The sequence below is a fragment of the Salvia hispanica genome, chromosome 6 (assembly GCF_029641045.1).
Source record: "Salvia hispanica isolate PSC_SH4W2 chromosome 6, Shi_PSC_v1, whole genome shotgun sequence".
In the NCBI taxonomy this organism is placed as follows: domain Eukaryota; kingdom Viridiplantae; phylum Streptophyta; class Magnoliopsida; order Lamiales; family Lamiaceae; genus Salvia; species Salvia hispanica.
The window spans coordinates 43,655,611-43,673,809 of record NC_142697.1 but is presented as its reverse complement, the minus strand read 5'-3'; the positions used below and the strand labels follow the sequence as shown (position 1 = coordinate 43,673,809).

General features: G+C 36.7%; 1 protein-coding gene across 2 annotated transcripts; it reads right to left on the bottom strand.

Annotated features, from left to right (window-relative positions):
- Positions 1-9,575: 9,575 nt before the first annotated feature.
- Positions 9,576-17,005, bottom strand: LOC125206894 (protein ROOT HAIR DEFECTIVE 3 homolog 2-like). 2 transcript variants are annotated; one of them, XM_089062068.1, is made up of 22 exons: positions 16,857-17,005; positions 16,449-16,512; positions 16,107-16,209; positions 15,957-16,027; positions 15,653-15,716; positions 15,456-15,536; positions 15,305-15,352; positions 15,047-15,109; positions 14,702-14,758; positions 14,481-14,609; positions 14,327-14,395; positions 13,779-13,870; positions 13,306-13,417; positions 12,976-13,144; positions 12,790-12,890; positions 12,416-12,672; positions 12,268-12,322; positions 11,505-11,651; positions 11,313-11,420; positions 10,690-10,808; positions 10,486-10,600; positions 9,576-9,915 (listed from the first exon to the last, which is right to left on the bottom strand). In XM_089062068.1, the coding sequence occupies exons 1-21, from the start codon at positions 16,990-16,992 to the stop codon at positions 10,501-10,503; spliced, it is 2,145 nt and encodes a 714-aa protein (XP_088918194.1). In that variant the 5' UTR covers positions 16,993-17,005; the 3' UTR covers positions 9,576-9,915; positions 10,486-10,500. The 2 variants fall into 2 exon arrangements, with proteins under 2 accessions (XP_088918194.1, XP_088918195.1); XM_089062069.1 differs by having other exon boundaries at positions 10,690-10,802.
- Between the last annotated feature and the right edge of the window lie 1,194 nt (positions 17,006-18,199).

Below are 18,199 nucleotides of genomic sequence, written 5' to 3'. Positions count from 1 at the left end.
ATATGAAAAAACTCTAATATATCTAAACTAAATGAAGGCTAGTATCAAAATTACACATTTTTTCGACTACTAATAGAATAATCTTCTTTTATTTTTAATAAGTTTCTCATGGAAATAACTACGGTCATTCAAACATTATATGTATGATCTGCAATCGAACATATTATGAGTTGAGTGACTAACCGAGCTTTGAACTGAGCTCGTTAGATGTGTGTTGAGCCCAGCTCACCTATCAAAAACTAAGATTTAGATTGAGCTTGAGCCTGCGAATAATTTTACAAGCTGTTAAGAGTCTTCCTCTCAACGTAGACTGAGAAGAGAGAAGTCCCGGGAGGCGGAATCCCGACGACCGCTTAGGGTTGAAAAACAGAGAGAAATAGAGAGAAGGAAGTAGGCGTAATTCTTGTCTGCTTTATTGATGAATTCAGTGCCTATTTATATTCTAAGGACCCTAGGGTTGGTTCGACTTTACGGCCCGGGAAAGAACCAACAAAGAAAACCCGGAACGGAGCTTATAAATTGCTCGACCCAATTGTTCATGAAATAATAATAAAAAAATAACAGAGCCCATAATAAAACAAAACATAAGTCTAGTAATAATAATAAAACGATTCTATAAATTCCCACGCTCTATTTGGAGACGTAGTCGCCAAATCGAACGGGTGGTCTTGTCCTCCTCCTCGGCTTCCCCTGCTTCTTCGTCTCTCTTGGTGAGGGCCTCCCTCGCTCCACCGTTTCACAGTTCGGCTCCTCCGACCCCTCTTCCTCCTGCCCCGTAAGTTGAACCTCGTGCTGTACCGACGTCGCACCTGTATCAACTCCCCCCGGGTTAGCCACATCCTTGTCCTCAAGGATCATGTCCGGAAAACGTCGGCGTACCATTGCAAGCGGTTCCCACGTCGGTGTCGCCCCCCCATCATCATCCCACTGAATCAATGCCTCCTCCAACGGCGCCCCATTCTGCCACACCGTGCGAATGGACACCCACTTTAGGGGCCTCGCAACCGGTCTGCCCCTCGCAAACAGAGGCGGCAAAGCTACTGCGTCCGGCGACACACCCTGCACAAAGGGGCGAAGCAAGCTCACATGAAAAACATTATGCACCCGGCTGCCATCTGGTAAATGAAGGCGATACGCCACTTGTCCAATGCGCTCGAGCACTTCAAACGGCCCAAAAAACCTGCGTGCTAACTTCGAAGACAGCGGCTTGGCGACTGAATACTGCCTATACTGCTGTAACTTCAGCAACACTTTGTCCCCTACTACAAACTCCACATGCCTACGATGCTTATTCGCCGCGGCCCGCATCCGTTGCTGCGCCCTCTCCAAATTATCGCGCAACGCAACAATTAACTCACCCCGCTGACGAATTAGAGACGCCACATCTGAGGGGGTGGACCGTGACGGCTCCGAGGCCACCAACGGAGGGGGATCGCGCCCATACAGTGCTTTGAATGGAGATGTCCCTAGACCCTCATGGAAGAAGCAATTTAGTGACAACTCTGCCCACGGCAAGAAATTGACCCACTTATTCGGTTTATCTGCGACAAACGCCCTCAAGTACTGCTCCAACCCCCGATTCCGGACCTCTGTCTGCCCGTCGGATTGCGGGTGATACGCGGTAGTAAAGTGCAATTTAGTCCCACTTAAACGTAGCATTTCTTCCCATACATCGTTCAAGAAAACCGAGTCCCTATCCGAGACCAATGTCTTGGGAAATCCATGGTGCTTGACCACCGTTTCGATGAAAAGGTTCGCCACCCTCAAGACGTTGAAATGCGGCGGCAACAGCGCAAAGTGCGCATATTTGGACAATCTATCAACCACCACCATGATTGTAGTGAAACCCCGGGACTGAGGGAGGTTCGTCACAAAATCCATTGATACGTCTTCCCAAACCTGCGAAGGAACGGGTAGCGGCTGCAGTAACCCCGCTGGCTTCTGCGTCGAATACTTAGTCGTCTGACACTCCACGCACGCCTGCACATACTTCTTCACATCTCGACGCATATTCTTCCAATAAAATTGAGCGGCCAGCCGCCTAAACGTCCTCTCCACGCCCGGATGCCCAGCTTGAGGTGTCGAATGGTGTTCATGGAGCAGTGGTAATTTAACCGCAGACAACTCAGCCACGTAGATTCGGCGACCCCGATAGAGCAAACCCCCGACAAAAGACCAACCCGCCTCTGCCTTACCCTCTGCGATCAGTGCCCGCACGGCGAGCAGCTCGTCCAGCGTGTTCGTCTCCGCGCGCAACCTCTCCAAAAGGTCTGGCACTGGATGTGCCACTAGCGCTCGCAGCGCTGCCTCCGTGAGTTCGCGGTCAGCCTCGCCATCGCCCGGCACCATATCTCGTCGTGACAACGCATCCGCAACTCTATTGGATGCCCCGGTCTTATACTCGATACGAAACTTATAACCCATCAGCTTTCTAGCATAGAATTGTTGATCCGGGGTTTGGATAATCTGCTGCAATAATTCTTTTAAACTCCGCTGATCACTTCGAATCACGAATTCTCGCCCCAGCAAGTACTGGCGCCATTTCTGCACCGCCTCCACTATCGCATACAGCTCCTTATGGTACGTCGACGACACTCGCCGGCGGGGACCCAATTTTCTGCTGAAATAGGCCAAAGGGTGACCCTCTTGAAGGAGCACCGCACCTACACCAAAATCTGAAGCATCCGTCTCTATACAAAATACTTTAGAAAAATCCGGCAATCTGAGCACCGGTGCTGACGTCATCGCGGTCTTAAGCGCCTGAAAACTGTCTTCTGCAGTGGCAGACCAAGTAAAAGCGTCTTTCTTAAGGAGCTCGGTCAGTGGCCCTGCAATTGTAGCATAGTTTGCCACAAAACGCCTATAATATCCAGTGAGGCCCAAAAATCCGCGTAATTGTTTGACGGACGACGGGGCGGGCCACGCAACCATAGCCGCGATTTTCTCTGGGTCGGCTTTCAGCTGGCCCGCGGATATCAGATGTCCCAAGTACTCTACCTTCGTGCTGCAAAAAGTACACTTGGACAATTTAACAAAAAAGAAGTTAGCCTTCAAAATCATGAGTACCTCGTGTAAATGGCGAACATGGGACTCCAAGGTGGGGCTGTAGACCAGAATATCGTCAAAAAAGACGATAACAAAGAGACGCAGCAACGGCCGAAAGATAGTGTTCATGGCAGATTGGAACGTCGAAGGGGCGTTAGTTAAGCCAAACGGCATGACCAAGAACTCGAAATGGCCATCGTGAGTTCGAAAGGCTGTTTTGAAAACGTCATCCGCATGCATCCGAATCTGATGGTACCCGGAGCGTAGGTCCAGCTTGGTGAAAAAACGGGCTGCTCCCAACTCATCAAACAGTTCATCCGAAGTCGGGATAGGGAAGTGATCCGGCACCGTGGTAGTATTCAAGGCCCTGTAGTCAATGCAGAACCGAAAGGATCCATCCTTTTTTCGGATGAGTAACACTGGCGAGGAGAATGAACTATGACTCGGCCGGATAACCCCCGAGGCTAACATCTCCTTAACATGCTTCTCAATTTCATTCTTCTGGAAGTAGGGATATCTATAAGGACGCACATTGACCGGTTTGGAGTTTGGCAGCAAATGAATGCGGTGATCAAAGGGACGAGGCGGCGGCACACCCGTTGGGGTTCGAAAAACTGCTTCATGCGAACGCAACACTGCTAAAATCATGGGATCCAGATCATCAGAAAATTGGGGTGGATCAACCGTGGGGTTGAGGTCATCCACTCCGGCCACCGTGACCATCTCAAATAACTCCGCCGCTCCCTTCAAAGTCAGCAACCGCGCAACCACCTTGAGAGAGGCCGGCTGGACAACCGGAGCAGCTATCTTCAAGCGTATCGGAATCCCATCGCGTATAAACTCCAAAGTTCCGTCTACAAAATCACTCGTCACCCGCCTCAACGATTTCAGCCAAGCCAATCCGAGTATTACATCCGGTCCATGAACAGGGAGTATATGTAAGTCAATCAAAAATATCTGCGACTGAATCACAACACGGGAAACGACTGAATCACATGAAAGTGCAGTCCCTCTTGTTTACATAAAAACAATATAAAAAAGCTATTCAATTACTCAACAAACATTGCACTAAATTTGGAACATAGATGTAGCTCCAGTTTGTGAATTTAGAAACACTTTCCAACCATCACAGAGGCGACTTTTTCCCAGCAATAGGCGAAACAAGCTTTTTGTAGAGCTCTAACAGGAAACGACACTCTTAATATCCGCACCTACAATAAACATTCACAGCATCATGTTTCTCTCATAGACTAGGAACTGCACTTGGAAACTAATCCCATCATATTCTTGATCACGGCTTAGTGCAGAACTGAGGGAAATCTTGAACTCCATGGGCAGGATCTTCTTCCACATCATGAAGTGTGTATGGTCGTCGTCGTCTCCTTCGAAGCGAACCGACGGAGGGAAGAAGTTGTCCACATCCTTGAAGATGTCACAGATTTCCGGTGAGGAAGCAGGAGGAAGAGGCGGAGTGGAATCAACCCGCCATTTTTGTATCTAAGATATTTCAAGTAAATAACTCAATTTATCCAGTGGCGAAGGCGGTTAGTTCGTTATTGCAGCGTGAATATCACCTATGTAATTTCTAGTATTCTAACTTTTTTTAAACATAAAACACAAAATGAGATTTTACTTAATTATACATTATTCTCATGTGTAACCATGACCTTTTCTTCCATTTAAATGGCGGAACCCAATCCACCTCCCGTGATTCCCCACCTCACACCTGATTCTTGACGTCACGTCCTTCCCAATGCCACTCCCTTACTCCGACGTGAATTGTGTTTCATAACCTTTCTTTCATTTACATGGCGGAACTCAAGCCACCTCCCCAGGGAATATGTGGAATATATAGGAAATGATTTAGGAGATGGTGCTGTGAGAAAACTAAGGAACACTTTATTTCTCAAATTTTAGTTTAAGTTATACCAAATATTACATCTCTGATGTTTATAGGCATCCGCTTCCTATTTTAGAATTCTCTACTCAATTCTTTTATTTTTTCTAAATATCTTACATTTTTTCTATAAAAATCTAGATATTGTTTTAGATAATACCTATATTCTAGAGAATTTTTATATAATTAATTGTAAAATATATCTAGATATGATCCGAAAGAAGAAACCATGTGGAGACATCGTTTGACCAACTCAAATGGCGTTGTCTCTAAAAGGAAACAACATCGATTTTGTATAAGAAAGCGAAATTGTTTTAGCGAACAACACAAGTTTGAGTTTAGGTTGTATCAATTGCATAGAGATAGGATGAACATTCAACTCTAAACAATGTCCTTTTCTTCAAAAAAAATTAAAAAATCTCAAAGATCAAATCTGATAAAACATTAAAACTGATAAGGTATCGGAGTGATCGGGGTTTGCCGTTGCGGAACATGGTCCGTCGATCAAGCTAGGGTTTGTGTGTGTTTCTTGGGACAAAAATAAAAGACGAAATGCAATTTAAAAATAGCTTTGTTATTTCATAACTCCAAAATAATTACAATGTCACTATTTATAAATTAAGAACGGTTCGACTTTTTTGATCCAGGTACATTAATCAAAATAAAATAAAATAGAATAAATAACAAAATAGAACATTCTAACGAAGAACATAGTCTTGATAGGGTTTACGAGGCACGCGGCGTGAAACAAATGACTACACGACAAGCTTCTTCTATGTCATCATATAAACACAAGCTTTGTCTGGCGATGATGTGGACGGTTGTGGGGAGATACTTGTGCTGTCCGAGGAAAACAAGGGAAAAGGCGGCTTTTCGAATCTGGGCTTATAAGATAGTTCGACTCTTGGCTATGTAAAAAAAGTTTATTTTGAAGCTAAAATGAAGAAAATCAATCGGCTCGAAAGGGTATTTGTCCACCTTGAATCTTACTCGTTCCTTGTATGTCAAAACATAGTGTGGATTATTTGTACTTACATAGGACCATACCGCCAAATTCAATTCCAATTAGGAAAAGGACTTTTATTTTATTTTTTAATCTGTCATCAAATCAATTGATTTTATGTATCAGGTTGCGTTTATTTTTTATTTTCTTGACTTTTTTTGGTGGGGGTAAATCTTCTTGAAGTATATATCTTGTTTAATGTGAGTTCAATGGTCCAATATTTTACTAAAAACACTGGTAATATTTGGATCGAAGATATGAAAATATAATATTACATTAAACATCACAAAATGATTATAATAATAGCATATTAACTTGTTTAAATTTGTCTTTTAGGGCGGCGGCCATTGTTATACCTCTGCAATTTTTTGTTACATATTTAGTTCAGTCTTCCATATCATTTAATTTTATTCACGGAAACAAATATAGTAAAATCTTATTCAGTTCGATTTGTAATATTGTACGTGAGGATTAAATATTTATAGTGTTGGTTCATGAGATCTTGATTCAAACAATTTAATTTATATGGATAATCATGTGATAATTAGTTATAGTCGTCTCCTTAATAAAATTAAAATGAAACAAATGCGATTAAGATGAAACCGATACAAATGTGGTTAAAACGAGCCATGCTAATAAAATATACTCCACTTATCTAATTTGCGGCAGCTCATTAGCATAAAGCAGGAGTAATAAAATGTTTTTTTTTTTATTATGAGTGATTGATTTAAAATCGGTCAATATTCTCATTCAAATTCAATTCATATGTTATTTATGAATTTTAGTGAATAGAGATTGAATTTAGATCTATTGAAATAGGCCATCATGAAATATATGAATGGGCTTTCAAAATCAAATATAGCAAATGGGCCATTCATGTAAGGACCTGAGCTTGATTTATCAGCTAAACATTTCCATTTTACAAGTATAAACATTCTTAAAGGGCCAACTAAAATAAAACTCTGAAGATTAGACAAATTGTGGCGGCCGGAAAAATTCACTAAATTCATGATAATCGAAATTATTCAAGTTTGAGAATTTAAATGTTTTATACCATGGTTATCGAGGTTTATTTCAATTTTTAATGTTTTATTTGATTTAAAAATTTAATATTTCTATATTATTTTAAGATTTGATGATCGAGTTTGAGAAATTTTAATGTTTTATTTGAATATTTGATTTCTATTTTAAGTTAAAAATATCCGTTTTGCTATTATAAAGGTAAAATAAATAAATTGAGATTCCACAAGACAAAGAAATCAGGTTTGATATAGAGATTGCATAATCAAAATTATATACATAATCAGATTTCTCATGTACCAATGGGATTTTACTAATTATTCTGTTAAAAATTGAAAAAATATTAATATTTTAAACTAAATTCGAAATAATATGATAATTTGTCATAAATTTTTCATATATATAATTTCTTTTTATTTTTGTAAAATAATATAACTAATGCTAACAAAACTAATTTGGAACTTAATTCAATTGAATTAAATTACAAAACAAGAGCATTTAGTTATAATAAATTTGCGACGTTTAATAGTAGTATACTTCTACTAAAGAAAGATATGCCTTAGAAAAATTCAAATAAAAAGTCGAAAACATTCAATAAATACTAAAATTAATTAATTTGATTACAGGAGTACAAAATTAAATAAAAAACTTTTCCTAATTGGAATTGGATTTTCCGGCATGCTTATATATATTCGCCTAAACCGTTGGAAAAAATAATACTCCGTTTTACAAAATAACACCATGCTATTGACCTTGACATTAATCCAGACCAAGAAAATACACTGATTAATTTCCCAAAACGACGTCTTTGTCTCGGACAGCACCAGCACCACCCCCACAGTTGTCCATATCATCACCCGAGAAAGCAAGCTTGTCCTAATAATGACATACAAGAAGCGGTTGGAAAACCCATGCGTGATCATATCCAGAGGCATCCAAGAAACTACAATTATATCAAAGGAGGCAACGAGTTTGTGTCCAAACCCGCGATCGAGCTTGTATGGAGAAAGGTGCCAAAGGTCTTACCAAGCACATCGAATTAAAGACCGATTTTTGCATATACGGATAGTATATACTTACATGTATGTCATTAGCGAAGACCGCCGTACCGCCATGGCTACCCGAGGTTGGTGTCGGATACCAACTGTTGCACCATCTGTTTGGCGGAGATTGGTGGGCCGCCATTGTCCAATGGCGTGCAGTCATTTGTTTCATGCCAAGTGCTTCGCGTTGGTTGAAGTCTGTATCGAACCGGTGGTGCAAACAACCGGAGACACGCGCCGGATTAAGTCAGCCACACAAGTAATTACTAGTACTAGTTTATTATTACGTATTATTTTATCATCAAGTTTTCTTCTTCATTCTTTCTCGATAGAATTATAGAGTCGAATCAAGCAAGGTCTGACCCTAAGTTCCATTAGGGGTTAAAAAGGCATTGAGAAATAAAGAATAAACTTCTGACTGCGGTTGTGCTTTCGTTTATTGCTTTGATTTGAATGTGCTATCAAATTCCCCACAGGTGATCTAGAACCTATCATATACTACTAGTTACTCTTATCCTCTTTGCCGAATGCCAATGAATGGATGGATCGATCGAGTTTGACAATTTTTTAATCATCAGAAAAATAATTAAATCTTTATACTTTTAAGAGAGAGAAAAGTTTTAAAATTAGAATGTTCATACTTTTAAGGGATGTTTAAAAAGAAAAGAGTTCGTACTTTTTAGGGACGGAAAGAGTGCAATTTTTTAGGCATAATAAATTGATACTCCCTTTGTCTCTTATTTACAGGCAACTATTTGAAAAAAAAAACATTTAGTTTTAGTTTTAATTTATGTAGATTTGTGATTCCCCAAAGTTGAAGCTGCCGAATTTGCTTTCACGACTGGATTTTCCTTCTAAAAGGTTCTTTGTTAATTGATTATTAACTTTTCCATTTGAAGAATTTTATGACAATGAATCATTTATATTTTTAATAAAAGTATTTCACTTTTTATTTCTCTTATTTAAACAATTTGCATATAATGAATTCGTTGCAGCGATGCAAGTTCAATTTATATAATGACCAAAATTTGGTGTGTGTATACATATATAATGTTGAAAAATGTGTATGTGTTTAGAATTGTAAATGTATATAGTACAATGCAATTGTTAGTTAAACATTTTTTACTTATATCATGCTATGTTTGTGGAAATAATAATGTACTCGAAATAATCAACAAATTAAAATCGGCATCATCTATTTTTAATTTAATAACAAATCATATTTGAGCTTAGTTATGCCCGCAGTTAAAGGTGTGATTTTATCCTAACCCTATCTTATGATAAATTTTATCATAAGGAGTAGTATTATTTTTCGTAATTGCGATCTGTATATATCAATAACTATATATGCATAAGATATTTCAAGCTAGATCGATAAATTTTAATGCCAATAAGTCTCCATTGTACTACCAACTAACAGGCTTCACTTCACAATCCTTAAATCATTTATGAATTGTATTTCTTAAAAGAAAATTCTTTGATGAAGAAAAATAAAGTACTCACCATACATTAAGGTCGATCGTATACAACAGTAGGCACTCATTGTAATAAATTCGTACGCAAATAAGTAAAAAAAAAAAAAAAAAAAAAAAACATCCGAAAGATATTCAAAGCTTGTGAGAGTCACAATAAAAACTCACAAGGGGCCTCATTAAAACCTCCATTGGGAATAATCCTCAGGTAGGAAAAAGAGTACCATTATTTAAAGTTTTAATTAAACACCTAAGTGAAATAGTAGACTCCAAATAAAAAGACTCAAACCTATAATGAAGACACATGTAAATTTAAGCAACAACCGGAGTGACGCTGTTTATTATCCTCCGGCCAATAATAAGGCACCTATATGCTTCATTCAAACTTTGGTGCACAATTGCCATTAAGTTAGGAAATCTGCTTAGGATATTATCCTGCCAAAAAAAATTTAGGATTAGTTGACATTAATAATGGATGCAATCATGCAACGAATATTAATGGGGAAAATTTTTATTCTTGTCAATGGAACTAATTTTTATTATGAAGGCATCACTTTGCACATTCAATGCTAATGAGATAAAAGTGATAACATTTTAGTGAGATAATCTCTAAACGGGTGGTGGGATTTGATTGAACCTCTGACCTTAAAGTTACCAGAGTGTCAAACTATCAACTGTGTAACAATCCGTTGGTAGTAACTTATTTAATTTGTGGTAGAAGATTAATGATATATACTACGATGGCGTTCGGTTGTCATAACTAATAATCATGAGACTATCCATCTAGGATTAAGCTGTGAGATTATTTTAGTTGGAGGGGGAGGCTATGACTAATTATCATGAGACTATCCATCTAGGATTAAGTTGAGGGGGTCAATCTTGTGAACCAAACATGATACATATTGAATCATGAGATTTAATCTTGCCAACCGAACACCCCCTACTAGTACTAGTAGATTTTAAGGAGGCGGCAATAAATAAATAAAAATACTATAGTAAGAGTACCATGTGAATCTCCTCCTAAGTGGCAGAAACCCGAACTATCCCATTTTGGAGCACCGTAATTAACCCATCTGCGCTCGCTACTGCTATAGCTAACCGGGCGGCAAGTATCGGGTTGCTGTTGCAATCCAAAATACATATATATAAAAAAAAATAATGCAAGAATAGTAACATTATTAATTTAATTGCTTAAAAAAAATACTCCACCATTGAAGAAGAATAAGGAAGGCAGAAACTCCGAGAACACACAATCCCAAAATTGCCCATCTTGGAAGAGACCTCATCCAAGTCCCAGTCCCAGTTCCAGTTTCAGTGCCCTGCTGTTGCTGTACAAAGTGGATGTTATTTTTTTATTATACATTTATCTTTATTCTAATCGAATTTTTGGCACATTTTTTATAACTAAAATAATCTCACAACTCATCCTAGATTATATCATGGTATTATTTTATCTAAAAAACTGAACGCCACCTTAGTAATCAATAAATAGTACTCCCCCTTCGTTGAGTCATTTTTCTATTTCTAGAAGTTCCTTTATAGTTGAGTCGAATTTTTCACTTTTTCTTTCCTACTTCATTCTCTCTACTTTACTCCCTCAACATTTCTGTCTCTTACTTTATCTACTTTATTACCTATCCACTTAACACACCAAATATTTATTTCTTAATCTTTGTGTCAAAAAAGAAGTGTATCAACTATGAAGGAATGGAAGGAGTTGGATTCATGTATACAATAAACTGCCTTTTAGTTTTGAGCATTGTGACTTGCAGCATGAGTAATCAAATTGGCTTATTGCGTATCCACATTCAATTTTAGAAATCACACAATACCTCTTGAAGGTTCTCAACAGTGGAAAAATGATTCTCCATATCTTGTTTAAAATTGGTCCATATTTCTTTGCATCCCAGTGGGGTGATCAAAGTCCTTCGAGGAGGGACCTATATTATAAGTACCAAAAATTAAAAGGACTGAATTCGGAAAAATTAGTGATCTAGGTCAGGGTTAGTAAAATTACTACTAACATTTTCCCATGTAGGTGAAGAAAGAAAATCTGTTGAAATCCCATCGCCGCTATTTGCATCCATGAGCTCAGAAAGTAGGACTCTTTGCACGGAGTCATATGTATCATCTAACCGTATTACAGCCATTGCCGACAACATATCCAAACACTGCACTTATATAATAAAATCTCAAAAGTTCAAATAAGTAACTATTCCATGTCGAGGATCTAATTTCTAAAACTTATACTCCCTCCGTCCCCGATAATTCGGGTCATTTTGACTGGGCACGGGTTTTAACAATTGTAATGAAAAGTGGGTTGAAAAAGTTAGTGGAATGTGGATCCTACCTTTATATATTAGTTTTATAATAAAATATGAGTAGGAATGAGTTAGTGTAATATGAGGTCCACTGAGACGAATTATCCGGGACGGAGGGAGTATATAAAAGAGGTGATGATATTATTACCAAATCGATATGAGACAAGGACAAAGGATCTTAAGGTAATAAGTACTCCCTCCGTCCACGATTAAGAGTCTCATTTCTAAATGGCACGAGTTTTAAGAAATGTTAAGAAAAGTTGGTGGAAGAAAGTTAGTGGAATAGGGGTCCCACTTGTATATATTAGTTTTAAATGATATGTGAGTGGAATGAGTTAGTGGAATGTGGGGTCTCTTTACCATTTATGGTAATTATGAACCGGGACTCTTATTCGTGGACGGACCAAAATGGAAAAACGGAACTCTTATTCGTGGACGGAGGGAGTATATAGAATGCCTCAATTACCTGACGGTAGGTCTCCTCCTCCGTGTTACCGTCCGTCGCTGAAGCAAAAATGAACCTAAAATAATAAGTAATTTGGGTTAATTAGACATAGATGAATTAATTAATAAATACTGCAATGAATATAGTTTGTGCAAATGAATTAATTAACCTGTCTTTTAAGAGACTGTCGACGTTAAATGGTTCATCTCTAAAACAGGCCTCCACTCTGTCTCTAGCATGTTTCTCTAAACCAGTTACGACTCCCTCAATTTGTTCATTCTCCGCTCCAAATATACCAACAACCGCCATTTTAGCTGTCGTAATCTTAGTCTCCGTGAAACTTCTAATACAACCCCATATGTCCGTCACTCTCATATCTCTTACAACGTTAGACACGTTTTTAGTAACGCTAACGGAGAGTTCTTCCTGCATATAAATCATCATCACCGTCAGATACATATGTTTTACTATTATAAATATACAATACATAAAGTTTGGAAATTTCTGATTTGCACGCGACATCTATTGCACTATTATTAATACCCGTAGCTGATTTAGTGCATTTTCTTTTATTTCACGTAGAAGTTGTTCGCGCACTCTTGAAGCATCGTCCTCCCAGTTTGCCTGCTCTACGGTAGCATAATCTGAAAATTGAATAATTTATATATGAAAAACTAATAGTATTATGCAACTAAATATGATTGATCTTAAAAACAAATTATGGTGCACCTGAACATTGCTTATCAAATTCCAGCACACAAGAGTCGCACCATGTCTGAAATGAGTCAAATGCTGGCAAAGAACTATTTTGTATGCGCCTTTGGAGTTGATTCGAGAAGCTCAGGGATGTCTCGGATCGAAGATGACCCAATGTATTCATATAAGCAGGATAGACCACCTAATTTATTAACCACAATTAAATAAAGAATAATATTAGTATGCTTGATTATAATTCATACTACGCATACCAAACATGCACGCACAACAGTATTAATTAATTGTACCAACAACAATAGTCTTTAAACATAACTTCCCCGATTTAGATGTCTAAACACTTACGTTCAGTGCTTTTGACATCAAATCTTGGCGTTTAGAGCTTCTGACTTCGTGTACTTGTTGGTCGTTCATTCCATTAGTTCTACTTTCAAAATTCTTAGTTTCCTCATCATATCTATCATCAAAGGTCGAAAATGTTACTCCATGAATTGTTATTATTAATAAAGGGGTTGCGTTAGTGTGCTAACTAATTTACAGTAATAACTAATAACTTTCAATGTTGTGTATTAAAATTATCAACACAAAGACATAATTATATCAATACAACATGTAAATTTTTAATACACAAAGACATAAGTTTATCATTGCAAGAATATTGATAAATTTATGTCTTTGTGTTGATATTTTTAACATACAAGATTGATATTAGTTATTAGTTATTACTATAAAGTAGTTAGTATTTGATCACACACCTAAATAATCTATATATAATGAGAAGAGTTCAAATAAAAAAATTCTTTTTAATTTTAGCTTACTCGGAGAGATACGTAGTCAAGATAGAGGTTGTTTGTGCACCAAAGTTCTGCACAAGTCGAGTTACAGCATTTTGTTCTAATTCTAACCAAGCCTGCGCAAATTTAAAGGGAATTAATTAATAGAATATCCATTTTGATATTATAAAGTACTACTACATCAGAAAAAGCCATTAAGATAAAATAAGACTAGTACTTCATAATCATAAAGCTTAGCGTCTCTGTATCTCAGCTGGCGGACGCAGAAATTTGTTAGGGTGGGGGCTATATATTCAAATTTTGTATGGGATAATAATTTTCTTATACTTTTCTATTTTGGTAGGGGCTTTTACACATTAATTCACACAAATTATTAACAAAATTATAAGATTTTATAACTAAAAAAATTTTAAAAAAAAAAAAAAAAAAAAATTGGGAAGGGCTTAAGCCCTCCCCCATCATTATGTGTGTCCGCCAGACTCAGCATATATAGTATTAATACACGTACACCTATAGTTATTTAATCATAAGCATGATGTATAAATTAATTAAGAAGCAAATTAAAATAAAACCTGGTTAGACTGAAAGAGCCTCAACTTGTCCTTGGCAATCTCATCACATCGCATTGTGGCATACAATAGCTGAAAAGGCAGTTGTATCATGCATGATCATTTCGAAAACACACAAAATTACTAGAAATTAACTAAGCTTAATCATTTGACGAACCCTAAAAGGTGGAACTTGGAAGTCTTTATATTTTTTGATGTCATCCCATAGTTTCTTGGCACTGCTCAAAGAAATTTTTGATGTAGAATGTTCGGTATGTGAAATTAATTGCTTTTGGAGTTGGGCCACCTGCAATGCAATGGGATCGATTTAATTACTCCTAATTAATGTGTATATTAGTGAATAATTGAAGGAATAAAATTAATTAGTCATAATAAAACCTCTTCATTAAACTTATCTCTCATATTAAAATAATGGGACAACACGGTAACCTCCACCTTCAAGTCCAAACATGAAAAACAAACAAGAAAGAAAAATTAATTAGATCTACTAATTTACTATATTTCCTATATACTAAAATTAATCAAACACGAATTATACGTGCACAAACTCCGTGAATTAGAGTCAACTAATCTTTCATCTCTTATTAATGGAACCTACGTGTTTATGCATGCGTGATTATTATTTATGCATAATTATATTCTGATTTATCATGTTAAATCCAAATATATCTGACTCAGCACTATATTTTATGTGTGTGTGTGTTTTCTTCAGTCATTTGTTACATTGAAGATCTCAGTGAGTAGAGTGCCCTCATTGCCCGGAGGCTTGGGAACCGCTTCCCAAATCTGCGGAGACGACCAAAAAAAGGGAGAAGCCATTAGACATATGAAAGGAAACAATTTCAATCACAATTACATAAGTAAACACAGATTATGTTTTTTTTTTGCCTGAAAAAAGGGGTATGTACATCTATTTATTTAAATTGCAAAATTTACAACATTGTCTTGTTAAATTTATAAATCCTAGGAGTATTTATTTACCTTCTCGATATCCTCCTTCAAATCAAGCTCCAATGATTCTGAGGGGGTCTGCATAAATAATAAAAGCAGAAACTCAGATTTAAAGAAAACTAATAATTAACTACATATATATATGAAATTAATTTTAATTCCTCCGATTAATTAAGCATACCCCTGTCTCTATGTTTCCGTCGCGTACCACAAAATGAAGAGTTGTTTTCTGAGGACCAAACAAGGATAGTGATAGCATAGCCTATATATCAAAGTTTACAACAAGATTATCATTTATCATATTAATAGTGGCAAATCACGTATTTATTTTTCATTTCGATTATCACATTGTACTAAATATAAAAACATTTTATGCACCTCAAAAACGGTCTTCAGAAGAGGCCTATTCGCACCATGCTCGCGGCCAACATCATTCAATGACCTATATATATATTTATATTTAGAGTGAACTACAAAATTAATACCCGAAAAATAGGGTTTGCACAATTTTAGTATCCAATATTTATAAAATTATATTTTCAGTCTGAAAGTTTCATAAATTCAGTCCCGATTTTTACTATTCTACTCTTTAGCCCTTAAGGGGTATAATTGTCCATTTAAATACCACGCCACAGTTTATTGAGCATGAGTTTATTTGCGAAAATAGATAATCCGGTCGTACATGTTTATGATGACTGTGTGAGAAATTGCTATAGCAAACAAGGCGCTTTGCTTCTCAAATGCTGTATCATCCTGAAATAATCATGAGTTCAATAGCTCGATTTATTTAAGATAGTACTGTAGAAAGATTAATGATTAATTAAATACTAACCGCTCCCCTCTCTTTACCATCTGTACCCTCCAAATCTAGCACCACAGTTAACGGTTCAATATCAGGAGCTTTTGCTATCCATATCCCATTCGTTGTCTTGCGCCTACAAAAAACGTTTTTAAATAAAATAAATAAATATATGCTCCCTCCTTCCGCCATTTAAAATTAGCATTAGTAAAAAAGTTAATGGAATGTGACTATACGAAATCCTAATACCAAAAATGAAAAAAAAGTAATTGGATTTAGGCATCCTAAAATGGTGAAATTGATTTTTAAATCGTCTAAAGGGGATTATGCAGTAAGTAATTAATTTAAGAACAAGAAGTAGAGGAGCATACGAACCTTCTTTGTGCATTCATTACTTTAAAGTCTGTATAGAAAAGAAGATTCATCAAAGTACTTTTTCCTGCACCAAATTATCAAAATAAGAGCATGAGGAATCTCGTGTTTAAATTGGATGATAGGATAAATACTTAAAAAATAAGTATAGTTCTAGTTTGTTATGTACTCGAGTGTGTGCTCGAGAGGGTACAAAAGCACGCTGATATTGATGCCCTTAGCCTCTGGTAGGATAGATAATTCATCTATGGATGAAATTCTAAGAAAAAAAATGTCTTTTTTGTTTATAGAATTCCATACCTAGATGAGTTGTCTATCCTGCTAAACATGCTCTAATTAAGTACTTCGTATATAATTTAATTATTAGTCTAATCTCCACCTGCGAAAATCTAATTAGGGAAAAAATCATACCACTAAACTGCGGGCCGACGATGGCAATGACCGTAATAGAGTCAGCAGTGCCTCGGATGAAGTCCTCGAAACCCGACTCATTGAAATCTCCGTTGCCGTTAACCAATTCCGTCGGCTGAGAGTTTTCCGGCGCCATTTTAAACTGTAGTGACGTAGGAGAAGTCTCCATGCATGTTGAATTAGCATTCATCCTTATTTATAATGTTTTGGAATAACCAGTCCTATGAGGAGAGACGAGTGGTTACCATGTCAAACTCTTATGAATTTTTTATTTTCCCGAAATAATGACATTTTTTAAATTATGCGTGTAACAGTAAATAAGGATGAAATCGAGAGATTGATTAAATTACTCGTTTTTTTCCAATACTAATAGAATAATCATCTTTTATTTTTAAAAAGATATATTGCTTTCTAGAACTATAAACTTTGCCCAAAATTTGGTATAGTTCTAGAATATCACAGACTTTGAACTTTGTTTGGTATTTCCCAAACTGACTCAATTAAGATATTTTCATCAAAATCTTATTTTACATGAGCAACTGTGATACGTTTTATAATATTTTAAACCACTTTTTAAATTCAAAAAAAGTAGGATAAAAAGTCATACAATTGACTTAATTGTGTCAAGTATGATAAAAAAAACCTCGTAAATTAGTCAAATATGGCATGATAGACATGCCGTAGGAAATACCAAACAAAGTTCAAAGGCTGTGATATTCTAGACCAATTTTGTAGTTCATGGGAAATACAAAATTTCGGACAAAGTTCATGGTTTTAGACACCAATATCTCTTTTAAAAATCTCTCATATAGTAACAATCATTCATTCATTCTGACATTGTATGATATGTATACGGGCATATTATGATGAATCGAATTCAAACTGAACTCGATAGTTGTGTTCGAGCCAAGCTCAACTCGATAAACTAAGATTCAGATCGAGCTTGTGCTGGCGAATAATTTTGATAGCCAAGCTTTACAATATTGGGCTCGTTTGGTACCCTTTATTTTGATGTTATTTAACTACAGTAAATTTTGGGGTAAACATACTAAAAATCGGGCAAGGATCCCCTGCTGTGCACAGCAGAGGCTGTGTACAGCAGGGGCTTTGCCAATTTATACACACACAACATATTATTTTATAATAAAATATATAAATATTTTAATATTATAATTTTAAATTAAAATAATGGAATGGATGTAACAGCACCCTGCTGTGCTATCAGCCACAACAGGAGATCCAGAGCCATAAAAAACGGTCAATTTGGAGGGTGAAAGCCTAAAGGCAATGTCTTAATTGTTTCAAGTTGAGGTGTTGGAAAATGGAAACATTAGGTGGGGATA